This window comes from Rhamphochromis longiceps, linkage group LG16, assembly GCF_057381845.1.
Source record: "Rhamphochromis longiceps isolate RC_006_pf linkage group LG16, R_longiceps_female_GT1.1, whole genome shotgun sequence".
In the NCBI taxonomy this organism is placed as follows: Eukaryota; Metazoa; Chordata; class Actinopteri; order Cichliformes; family Cichlidae; genus Rhamphochromis; species Rhamphochromis longiceps.
The window spans coordinates 11,568,892-11,580,397 of NC_140572.1; the positions used below are offsets into that span (position 1 = coordinate 11,568,892).

The 11,506-nt window shown below is 46.5% G+C and overlaps 2 protein-coding genes across 2 annotated transcripts; one reads left to right on the plus strand and one right to left on the minus strand.

Moving 5' to 3' along the window:
• Nucleotides 1-6,614: 6,614 nt before the first annotated feature.
• Nucleotides 6,615-8,183, minus strand: LOC146650695 (uncharacterized). Its single transcript, XM_085384492.1, has 4 exons — nucleotides 8,171-8,183; nucleotides 7,541-7,668; nucleotides 7,015-7,427; nucleotides 6,615-6,846 (listed from the first exon to the last, which is right to left on the minus strand). The coding sequence occupies exons 1-4, from the start codon at nucleotides 8,181-8,183 to the stop codon at nucleotides 6,615-6,617; spliced, it is 786 nt and encodes a 261-aa protein (XP_085240618.1).
• A 1,449-nt stretch (nucleotides 8,184-9,632) lies between these two features.
• Nucleotides 9,633-10,749, plus strand: LOC146650696 (trace amine-associated receptor 13c-like). The gene is made up of 2 exons (XM_085384295.1): nucleotides 9,633-9,808; nucleotides 9,933-10,749. The coding sequence occupies exons 1-2, from the start codon at nucleotides 9,636-9,638 to the stop codon at nucleotides 10,747-10,749; spliced, it is 990 nt and encodes a 329-aa protein (XP_085240421.1). The 5' UTR covers nucleotides 9,633-9,635.
• The last annotated feature ends 757 nt before the right edge of the window (nucleotides 10,750-11,506 follow it).

The following is an 11,506-nucleotide window of genomic DNA, read 5'->3' on the forward strand; positions in this document are numbered from 1 at the left end:
TATTATTTGTAAATATGTGTACAAATAGTTGGTTTTTTGTACTGTTTTTATCAATAAATCTCAGCAACAAAGGACATACACCCATGTGTGTTGATTTCTCCCTAAGATGGCAAACTGAAACACTCCAAGTTGGTGACTTTTGGAGATTTATTTCCCTGGATGATTGAGAATGCATCAAGATGAAACACAAAAGGAAGTGCACAGCTTTTAGCAGCTCCCCCACGCCCTCAATCACACACCCCCACTCCCCTCCCTCCAGAATTCCCAGGTAACAACCTAATATACATATGAATGACTAGCCAATTTAGCTTCCACTTGGCTAAAGCTAAAGCTTAGCTAAAAGCCTACCAGCCATTTGGCTGCTCTCCGGGTTTTATAGGTAGAAAAGCCAAATGGCTGCTCTCTGGGAGTTTAAGTGCTAGCACTCACCAAACCGCACCAGTACAGTTAGTTGCATCAGGAAACCACCAGGAGCAGCTTTCCTTTTTCACTTTCCCCGCTCCTGACACCCCGCTTATCTTAGGTTACCCCTGGTTACAGAGGCATAATCCTCACATTGATTGGGCCGGAAAGAGAATCGCGAGCTGGAGTTTGTTTTGTCTGGCAAACTGCTTGGGGTCAGCCGTTCCCCCCGCCTCAACGGAACGAAGCCCAGTCCTGCCACCAGCACTAGACCTCTCTTCCGTTCCCCCTGAATATCACGATCTACGGCAGGTGTTCAGTAAAGACGAGGCGCTCTCACTACCACCTCACCAACCATATGACTGCGCCATTGATCTACTCCCGGGAGCTTCGCTACCCTCTAGAAGCAAACACCTGATTATTCAATGTGGACGCAGGGATGGGCGGTTCGAGTGGAGTAAGAGATACCGCTAACCTCTTAGCCAGTTTCTCATCCATGAGGTTCTGTTCCGCCCCGGAGTCCACCAGCGCGGGGCATGTAAAAGTCTGATTATTAGTCACAATGGTAACGGACAGTAACAATCGGGGTCTAGTAGTGCTTAAAGTGCTGCCCACCCGTATCCCCGGACTTACCGGTGGGCCGGGTCGTTTAGGCGGACCGGGCAAACAGCGATGCGGTCACCGGGCCTCCCACAGTACAGGCAATCCCCAGCCCGGAATCGGCGTTCCCTCTCCTCCGGAGAAAGCCAAGAGCGCCCGATTTGCATGGGTTCGGGCAGAGGAGGCGATGGAGAGCGCGTACACGCAGCCGTGGGTGGGGACGAAGAAACACGGATCCCGGGGCGCAATACGGAGCCCATAGGCTTAAGCCGCCGCTCGGCATCCCTCTCCCGTAGGCGTCTATCGATCCTGCGGGCAAGGGAAGCCAATTCTTCGAAAGATTTCGTTTCCTCGTGAAACGCTAGTTGGTCTTTCATCTGGTCGGTTAGCGACCGTAAAAAGACCCCACGGAGGGCCGAATCGGGCCAACCCACGGCGACTGCTCTGGTACGAAACTCGACTAGATACTCCGCAATACTGCGCTGCCCCTGACGGAGCACCAGCAATTTCTGCGCGGCGTTGTCCTCCGAGACTGGAGGGGAGAACGTAGCCTGGAACTCCTCCAGGAAATCGTCGTAATCGCAATCACGAATGGGGTGAGAGGTTAAATAAGCCTCAGCCCATGCTAAAGCTCGTCCCCGTAACAACCCCACAAAGTAGGAAATCTTAGTAGCATCCGTGGGGAAGGCGTGCGGCGTGCGGCGTGCGGCTGAAGAACAAGGAGCATTGAAAAAGGAACCCCCCAGACAGGTCTAACTCCCCGTGGAAGGGCTCCAGCGGCGGAGGTGAAACGCTGCGGTGCACGGGGTTTGGCGGCTTGGTTCGCAGCTGATCCTGAGTGTCACTGAGCTCTTGGTAACGGTCTTGGAGTGATTGGAGCTGCTGATCGTGGCGGCCGAGAATAGCGCCCTGTTTATTGATGGCGGAGCGGAGTGGGTCTGCTGGGTCCATACTGGCCAGTCCGTACTGTCATGAACCAAAGTTCCGCGCACAAGCTGGACCCAGAAGCAGAGCACACACACACCGGGGTATAAGAAAAAAATTAACTTTATTATAACTGAAGGTGTCCCGGGAGGGTAGAAGGGAAAAAACGCGTGGAACCAGAGAAACCGAAGGACCGGGAGGTGAGTTGCGCAGGAACGCCGAGAGCGGGACTGTGGGAGGGATGATAGCGGGGCCGAGGGAGCCGGAGGGAGGGGTGAGGGTCCGCGGGGTAACTCCAGAAAAGTCGAGGCGGCGAGTGCTGATCGTGACCCAAATTCCGGACGGGCAGGTGGACAGGCAGGTGGCTCAAAACACGCCGAGTTGTGATCGCTGAGAGACGACTACGGACTGGCGTGGAGCAGCAGGCTGGGCAGGATTAAATAGTCCACCTGGTGATCGCCTGGGATGGGATGCAGGTGTGGAGTTAGCAGCCACGCCCGTGGCCGTGGGCATCCCGTCAGCACCTCGGACGCCGGGCCGCGGACCATGACAGAAACATAGTACCGGAAAATGTGATTACTGTGGGGTAGAGGAAACTGTAGAACATGTCATGTTGCAGTGTCAGAGGTCTCAGGTTGAGAGTAGACATTTGATTCAAAATCTTAGTAACTTAAAAATCAAACTGGATCTGGTTGATTTGTTGCGAAAGGACTCGGGAAGTAAAAGTTATCAGGCCTTATTTCAGTTTTTAAAAGAGGGGAACCTGTTTGGAAGGATTTGAGGATTTCTTTTTTTTTCTTTTTTTTGAGCGTCGTTCCAGACCATACTCCATACCAGTTGGTGGCGGTAAACCACCTTTCAGTTGTTTGCCAACTGCCAATACAACTGTAAGAAAGAAGAAGAAGAAGGCAGGGTGCAGTGGGTCATCACACAGCAAAAACCAGTCTTCAGTTCTGTGTTACTGATGACTCCCGTGTGGAGTGTGTCGTGAGAGCAGTGTTGGGAAGGTTACTTTTAAAATGTATTCCACTACAGATTACAGAATACATGCCCCAAAATGTATTTTGTAACGTATTCCATTACGTTACTCAATGAGAGTAACGTATTCTGAATACTTTGGATTACTTAATATATTATCATGCTTTTTACAACTACATGAATGTACTATTGCTGTGTGATTTATTACTATTACTGAAGGTCCGCGGCTCCGAACCGTAGTAAAGGACTTCTGGCTAATACGGTGGGTTCGAGTTGGGCTCGTAGCTGAAAACTAGCTTTACTTTGTTGTCTGGGTCAACTTTGCTAGCGAGAGACAGAGAGAGGCGTTGAAAGGCTGCTCCAACGGAACTTATTGTTTCGGAGGAAAACATGAACACGGCGTACAGTCGAGTCTTAATAGCTTACTTACAACTGGGCTCATCAGGCACTCTTCTTGGCTGCAGTGGTTATTATTGTATTTACATGCTTCCAGCTCCCGTTTCTGCTCGATGACAGCTTGTACTTTTCCACTCTCCTTCTTCTTCCTCCTCGCACTCACAGACACATAACGTGTCGCAGTCCATTCTCCTTGCAGCACAGACTACACTGCCCACGAGGCTACATTCTTTAGGGCTATGTCTGTAGCATTCTGCCTGTTAGCTTAGCACAACAACAACAACAACAACAAAAAGGCCTCTCTCACCCAGGAAACACACAGTCGCAGAGAGAGCATCACCCTGTAACCACGGCAACCGTAACGCTGCCGCCCCGCCTGGAACAACGGCACATAGCTGTCAAACAAAATCCAAACAGTCCTGACCCGCAACAATATGAAGCAGGAAAATACCACAGTGTAATCCATTTATTTCAACAAAGTAACTGTATTCTAAATACCACCGTTTTAAACGGTAACTGTAACGGAATACAGTTACTCATATTTTGTATTTTAAATACGTAACGGCGGTACATGTATTCCGTTACTCCCCAACACTGCGTGAGAGCAGTGAGACCCAGCGGATTTGAACACAGGCACGAACACATCTCTAGGCCTGGCTATATTATCTTTCCTTCAACTTCTCCTCACCAAAGATAAGATTAAACTCAGAGTTTCTAAGATGAGTAAAGTTTAATTGAGTTCAATATTTTTTGTGATTTTCATTATTCGGTTTTGGTTTAGCTTTACTAAATTCCTTTAATAAAATTTCCTGCAATTAAAACCTACATCGTGGACTTTTCCACTTTTGTAAAAACAATAATGGTAAAAGTCTGGTGTTATTCTTATTGTTATTTACATCTTTTTATTGGTTTAAAAGATTCAAAAACAGGGGGGGGAGAGTACAAGTTTAAGAGCACTAAACTTTAAGAAAAACACAATAGAATAGGTTAAGAAAAGAATAACATACAAGAATAAAATACTATATACCATCGAATAAGGTACCAACAAAATAAAATAAAATACCATGTTATAGTAACGTATTACCTATAGTAGGTATACGTCTTGATGCATTCTCAATTATCCAAGAAAGTAAATTTCCAAAAGTTGATTCTGTTCATCTTGATGTAGCGTTTTGTGAGAGAAATGTTTCGTCACTCATCCAAGTGACTTCTTCAGTCTCAGCTGACTGCAGGTTTCCCCAATCTTATAAACAGTACAATTGTATAATGACTGAAACCAGCCCACTGAGGAACAATGGGCTGGGAGGTCAGTTCCTTAATCTTAATTGTGCAATTTCTCATGACCGTTGATCAACAACCACTGACCAAAACCCACTGATCAATGGCTATGAGTACCATTCACAGAGAGTTGGGGAATGGCTGCAATCAAAAAATGAAAAAAATTGCACTCGGTATAGCACATAAATATTGCACATAATATTGCATATAAGGGAGACTGAGCGAAGGCTATTGACAGGGGATTTCTAAGAATCAAATCAAATCAAATCACTTTTATTGTCACATCACATGTGCAGGTACATTGGTACAGCACATGTGAGTGAAATTCTTGTGTGCGAGCTTCACAAGCAACAGAGTTGTGCAAAATACAATAATGTAAACAAGCAAAATACAAGAATGGCTACATCTGAAACTAATAAATATATGTACAATATATAATAGTATATGCATTTCTGGATGTGTATACTAAATATTTTTCTACGTGTGTGTGTGTGTGTGTGTACAGATATTTTACGAATTAAATAGAGTAAACAATAAATAAAATATATAAAATAAAATATACAGAGTGAGACGTGCAAAACAGTGGCGTTACTGTACAGTATGGAGTGCATAATGTTAAAGTTCCAGTAGTGAAGCTGAGGTGTCTATGACGTGTTCAGCAGTCTGATGGCCTGATGGAAAAAGCTGTCTCTCAGTCTGCTGGTACGGGACCGGATGCTGCAGAACCTCCTTCCTGATGGAAGCAGTCTGAACAGTTTATGGCTGGGGTGACTGGAGTCCTTGATGATCCTCCCCGCTTTCCTCAGGCACCGCTTCCTGTAGATGTCTTGGAGGGAGGGAAGCTCACCTCCAATTATCCGTTAAGAGCACCGCACTACTCGCTGGAGAGCGAGTAGTGCTGGAGAGCGAGTAGTGCAATTCTTCAGCTAAGACACCTGAGTTAGAAAACACAAACACTGCAGTTGTCTTTACTCACGAGGGCGGCCACAGAGCGCTCGTCCTCGCAGGAAGCACTCACGGACTCGTGCTCTGTCACTGTCTGCGTTCTTTATTTATACAAGCTTGTGTGTGTACAAATATCTGTATGTTCTTAGAAAAGAGGAAGCTGTTAGTTGCTAAATAAGTTTATCACACAAGAGTTTATGTGAAAAGTCACGTAGACATGTGGATTGCTTAGTGATCCATAAAAAGACACATTTCATGTAGCTGATCACACTATGTACAATTCTCTTTTGACAGCTATCATGGTGTATTGGATGTTTGTGTGTGTCTGTCTGCACATGTGTGGTCATCTACAGAGACCATGTTTTAGAGTCTGACAGCGGTTGGAACGAAACACCTGTGAAACCTCTAGGTCCCACATCATGAGTGCTGCAGCCTGCCACTGAAGGAGCTACTTACTGCTGTCAGAGTCTCCTGCATGGGGTGGGAGATGTTGTCCAACATGGATGACAGCTTAGCCATCATTCTCACCACCTGCACTGGGTCAAGAGGGCCAGTCTCTGCAGCAGGTACAGCCTGCTCTGCCCTTTTCTGTAGAGGGCATCTGAATTGTGAGTCTAGTCCAGTTTGTTGTTCAGATGAACACCAAAGTACCTGTACCAGGTGCCAGGTTACCTGTAGCCATCCACAGCCTCAATGTCCATATCTTCGATGCTTAGTGGTTGCAGTGGAGGATGTTTGTGCCTGTGGAAGTCTACCACCAGCTTCTTGGTTTTACTAGTGTTGATCTGTAGGTAGTTCTGCTGGTACCAGAAGTTGATTGGGTCAGTTCACTGTACTCCCTCTCATCCCCATCAGTGATGAGGCCGACTATTGCAGAGTAATCAGAGAACTTCTGCAGGGAGCACTGGGTGGAGTTGTGGGAGAAGTCTGCAATGTAGATGGTGAAGAGGAACGGAGCCAGAAAACTCCAGTGCCAGGTTGGTAGGCAAACTGAAGCGGGTCCACTGATGTGAAGCTGTGCCAGGTCGAAGCTTGCCGGTATCTTCATCAGGTGGGATGTCAGAACCACTGGCCTGTAGCTGTTGAGGTCCTCAGGATGTGGAGTCTTTGGCACTGGTACAACATAAGAAGTTCTCCATAGCTGTGGAGCTCTCCCCAGCCTCAAGCTCAGGTTGAAGATGTGCTCCATCATCCCACACATACGATCTTGTGCAGGACTTGATAACCATTGAGCCGATGCCATCTGGACCCGCTGCCTTCCTGGCTCTGATCCTCCTCAGTTCCCTCCTAACTTGGATGGTCGAAAGAGACGTGTGCTGGATGCTGTGGTTGGGGGGTGGGGAGTAGTGAGCAGGGTGAGTAGAGGAGGTGTGAAGTGACTGAGGTGTCAGAGGGGGAACAGCTGCAGTGGGTGAGTGTTCAGCCAATGTTGAAGACTGTCTCCTGGTTTAATCAAATCTGTTAAAAAAGTGATTCAGTTCATTTGCCCACCTCATATCCCCCAGTGGCAGAGAGTTTTGATCTGTGTGGCCAATGATGGTTCTAAGGCCTCTCCAGACTTCACTAACATTATTCTGTTGAAACTGGTTTTCCATCTTCTGCCTGTAGCTGTCCTTCCCATTCCTGATCAGACCTCTCAGCTCTCTCTGCACCATTTTCAGCTCCTTCTTGTCTCCAGCTTTGAAGGCCCTCCTCTTCTGCTTGAGGACAGCTTTAATTTCTGGGGTAATGCAAGGTTTGTTGTTGGAGAAACACTGCATGGTCCTGGTGGGTATGATGTTATCCACACAGAAGTTAATGTAGCCCATAAGGCAGGTCACAAGGCTGATGTCTTCCCCGTGGTTATCACAAAGCACCTCCCACACAGTAGACTCAAAACAGTCCTTAAAAGCCTCCTCGCTCTCCTCCGACCATCTCTGCACTGTGCAAGGCCAGTCCAGACAGCATACCAACTTTGGCCAGGGTAGGACCCTGGTATGCTGTGACCTTCGGCTCTGGCTGTGCGGGTCCCTTACGCGCCCGACCATCTCTGCACTGTGCGGGCGATTGGTCGCTCCCTGCGTACTAAAGGCTCATATACAGGAACAAGGTGCACCATGTTGTGATCAGATCTTCCTGGGGGAGGGAGAGTTATAGCTCTTGCATCTTATTAGGGAGTGATCTCACATTTCCCATGATCAACAAAGGGAGAGATGTCTGTAACGTCTCCGATGCGACAACGCTCCCTCCAGGCACGACACCCCCTTCTCTTCCTCTTCACCTCACTGGGGATGTCAGGTCTGTCCGCCAGTAGCACAACTGCAGCTGCAGGGCGCAGTGCTAACAGCTGATCCCTAATATAAACAAAGGAGCCATGTGCCGGGTCTCCAAACACAGGTAAAAATGACCAGAACTCGCACGAAATGGTAGTGCATGATGGTGATGAAGTATGAAGCGTCTTGCAAGTAGCGTGATGAATACTATTGCATTTTCATTGTGTCTGCGGTGGTATGTTTACAGTGAAGATACGACGGCAGACCCGATAACTGTTTCTTGCTAGATGGGAAATCTATATGGACCGGGCCATACCATATTTCAATTACTTGATAGCCTTATTGTGGGGTGAATGAGACACGGCGGGTCCAAAAATCGTTGATCAGAGCGTCACCACACAACCCCATCGCCCGATTGAGGCTGGGGAACGATATGGCCGAACCTACTGCCCCCAGCTAGCTTCCAACATGGCGACAGGGCCGTGTCCCTTCCGTAGGCTGCCCACGCCTCAAGTGGTGGCAGCGACGCTGGTCTGGAGTCCGGCCACGCCTCCAGCAGTGACGGCAATGCTGGTCCGGAGGCCACCTGGCGAGCCGGCACGACCCTGCAGGGATAGTCGTAAGCCCACGCTCAGGTGGCTGGGCCGGCATCTGTCACTCTGGAGCAGCTCGTGCCTAGACCTCGGACCCAGGTCGAGCAGGCTCCCCTGACACTGGGACCTATGTCTTCCCACACAGTTCCTCCACCGCTCCCAGCTGGAGAGGACTCTCGTGTGTCTCCTCCATCTCCAGCTGTGGCAGCTCCCCCACCTCCAGCGGGCACGGACCCAGCTCCGGAAATCGTTAATCAGAGCCATCTTTAGTCATTCTGACTGCAGCTCACAAGCTGCCAGCCGCACATAACGTCACACCACAACTCTCTCAACCCCTGCTTCCCCTTGGTTTTAAACACGGCGGGCGTGATAGCAGATGCTGTGCAGGTGCATTCGCACGACAACGCCAACCATGCCACCACACTCATTTATTTCTGATGGCGTAATGTCGTTCTTCAATTTGGATTTATCCAAATAAGAGTGTGCATAGCCAAATTACAAAAAAATCTTCCACTAAGGCTGCATTACAGGCTTCAGAAGTATACAAATTTTCATAAAATGACTGAACTGAATATTAATATAATTTGGGGTGGTAAGTATGTTTCCACATTCATCCTTTATTGCTGTAACAATGAGGATTATTTTTTATTAGTGCAAATAGCTCACACAGGTTACCCTTCCTTCAAAGCTACTAAAATTATACCAGAAATAACAAGTGCCATGTTAAATAAGCTACTCATGTTACGTCTTGTCAGGGTTATTATGGAAAACACCTGGCTGATTTTAAGGTAGCCAGTACTGGGCGAGTCCCCTCACCCACATCAGCATCAGAATCCTGCATTGTCCACTGGGCAAGACTCATAGGATCAGGGATTAGGACCTTTTTTTTTTTTTTAAATCAGCGAGCTGAAATCAACATCCTGTATAGGGGTTTTGTGGGCCTACTGATTGACAAGTTGAGTAAATTAAAAAACTGAGACTTCCATTTCTGACCTAGAATGAACAGAGAGAGAGAGATTAGGATACAGTAAAAGAATCCCAAGTACAACATATCCAAAAGGAATTTAGAAAAGAGAGAGAGGCAGGCCTACAGGAAGAAAATAGTGAAGCTTTTGGCCAAGACAAAGGGAAGGGGGAAATCAATGTCCAATAAAAACTGAAAGAAAGAGGAGGGGAGGAGTTTAGAGAACGTGGTGTTGGGATCAGTTATATTACTAATTCTAGTCATAACTCAGCCAGAGCTGGAGCTCTCTGCAGGTCTGTGGAGATGGATACTCAGGATGGAGCAGAGCTCTGCTTTCCACAACTCTTCAACATCTCCTGCAAGAAACCTACAACTCCTCTGTCTCAAGTTTTGCTCCTTTATATTGTTGTGTCCTCAATGTCTCTGCTGACTGTGACTCTCAACCTGCTCGTCATCATTGCAGTCTCCCACTTCAGGCAGAGTTTCATATTTTTTACCTGCTGCTGTGGCTTTACAAGTGTATACCTGATTTGTTATATCTGTTTGAATACTTTCTTTCTGTTGACTTTTTTTTAAAATTATATTTTCCTATCTTTCTAGGCAGCTCCACACACCCACTAACATCCTGCTCCTTTCTCTGGCTGTCACTGACTTTCTCGTTGGTCTTCTGTTTATGCCTGGAGAAATCCTGCGAAATACAGCGTGTTGGTTTCTTGGTCAGCTCACATGTTCATTGTATAATTATGTATCCTACATCATTACCTCTGCCTCAGTGGGCAACATGGTGCTGATATCAGTCGACCGCTATGTGGCTATTTGTGACCCTCTGCATTACCCCACCAGAATCACAGAGAGAAGAGTGAAACTTTGTGTTTGTCTGTGTTGGCTCTGCTCTGTTTTCTACTGTTATGTGATTTTAATAGATGATCTAAGTCAACCAGGCAAGCATAAATCTTGCTATGGAAGATGTATAATTATCATTGAATTCATTGCAGGATTTGTTGACCTTGTTTTATCCTTTATTATTCCACTTACTGTCATCATAGTTCTGTACATGAGAGTGTTTGTGGTGGCTGTGTCTCAGGCCCGTGCCATGCGCTCTCAGGTTACAGCTGTCACACTGCAGCTCTCAGTGACTCTAACAGCAAAGAAATCAGAGTTAAAAGCAGCCAGGACTCTGGGTGTTCTTGTTCTTGTGTTTCTAATATGTTTCTGTTCATATTACTTTATTTCACTTTTTGGAAACGAGTTGCTCAATAGCTCATCTGCATCGATTGTGATCTATCTGTACTATTTTAACTCCTGTCTAAACCCTTTGATTTATGCTATGTTCTACCCCTGGTTTAGAAAAGCTGTGAAACTAATTGTGACTCTACAGATACTGCAGCCTGGCTCCTGTGAGGTCAGCATACTGTAGAAAAAAGAAATCTTTCCTTAATGTACCAAATGGTATACCAAATTACTTTCTCTATCAATAATGTACTATATTAATTTTACGACATTTAACAAGTAATATGCCATACATTACATTTCTTGAGTAATAACCCCAACACTGGTTGTCAAATAGTGCTGGTTTCAATTATAAAGGCCTAGAAAAGGGTTAACAACCCACTGGCAACCTCCTGTCACTAGCAACAAAATGTGCATTCTGATACTGTTTGCCGAGTGGTTGCTGGCTATCACTGGGTCAGACTGGTTGAAAACAGTGTCACAAAAAACCTCGACATGATTGTTTTAATCACCAAAATGTTGCTGTGGCTACTCAGAGGGAAGATTCCAGGTTTTCAAGTTTGCCTTGTTACCAGGCAGCTGCAAACCAGTCTTTAGTGTGATGACTCCTGTGTGGAGTGTATCTTGAGACCTGGGGTAGAAAGAGATTGCAATGCCCCCCTGGGTACCCTTACATCACAGCTAACAGATGCTAAAAAAGTCTTAATATCCAGCTTTATGTGACTGAAAATTATCAGAGTGTGTGTGTGGGTGTATGTGTGTGCGGTCAAAGCAACACTCTGATTGCGGGGATTGCGTTACAATAAATGTTCAAGTGAAAATGTGCTACACACAAAGTTAATTCAAGTAGAATTACACAAACTGAATGAAGCTTGATGTGAATACCCAAAACCTTATATTCGAAAACAGGGGAAAACTCCTGAAAAAACCCTTAGTCTTTTTTC

Bases quoted from the DNA above. Each gene is read 5' to 3' on its own strand.
- LOC146650695 (XM_085384492.1), bottom strand. The intron at 7,428-7,540 runs GCGTAAGGGACC...AGATGGTCGGAG, and splicing joins CAGTGCAGAGATGGTCGGGC to GAGAGCGAGGAGGCTTTTAA. The intron at 6,847-7,014 runs GTGGGCAAATGA...CCCCAACCACAG, and splicing joins CTGCCACTGGGGGATATGAG to CATCCAGCACACGTCTCTTT.
- LOC146650696 (XM_085384295.1), top strand. From the start codon at position 9,636: ATGGATACTCAGGATGGAGCAGAGCTCTGCTTTCCACAACTCTTCAAC. The intron at 9,809-9,932 runs GCAGAGTTTCAT...CTATCTTTCTAG, and splicing joins ATTGCAGTCTCCCACTTCAG to GCAGCTCCACACACCCACTA.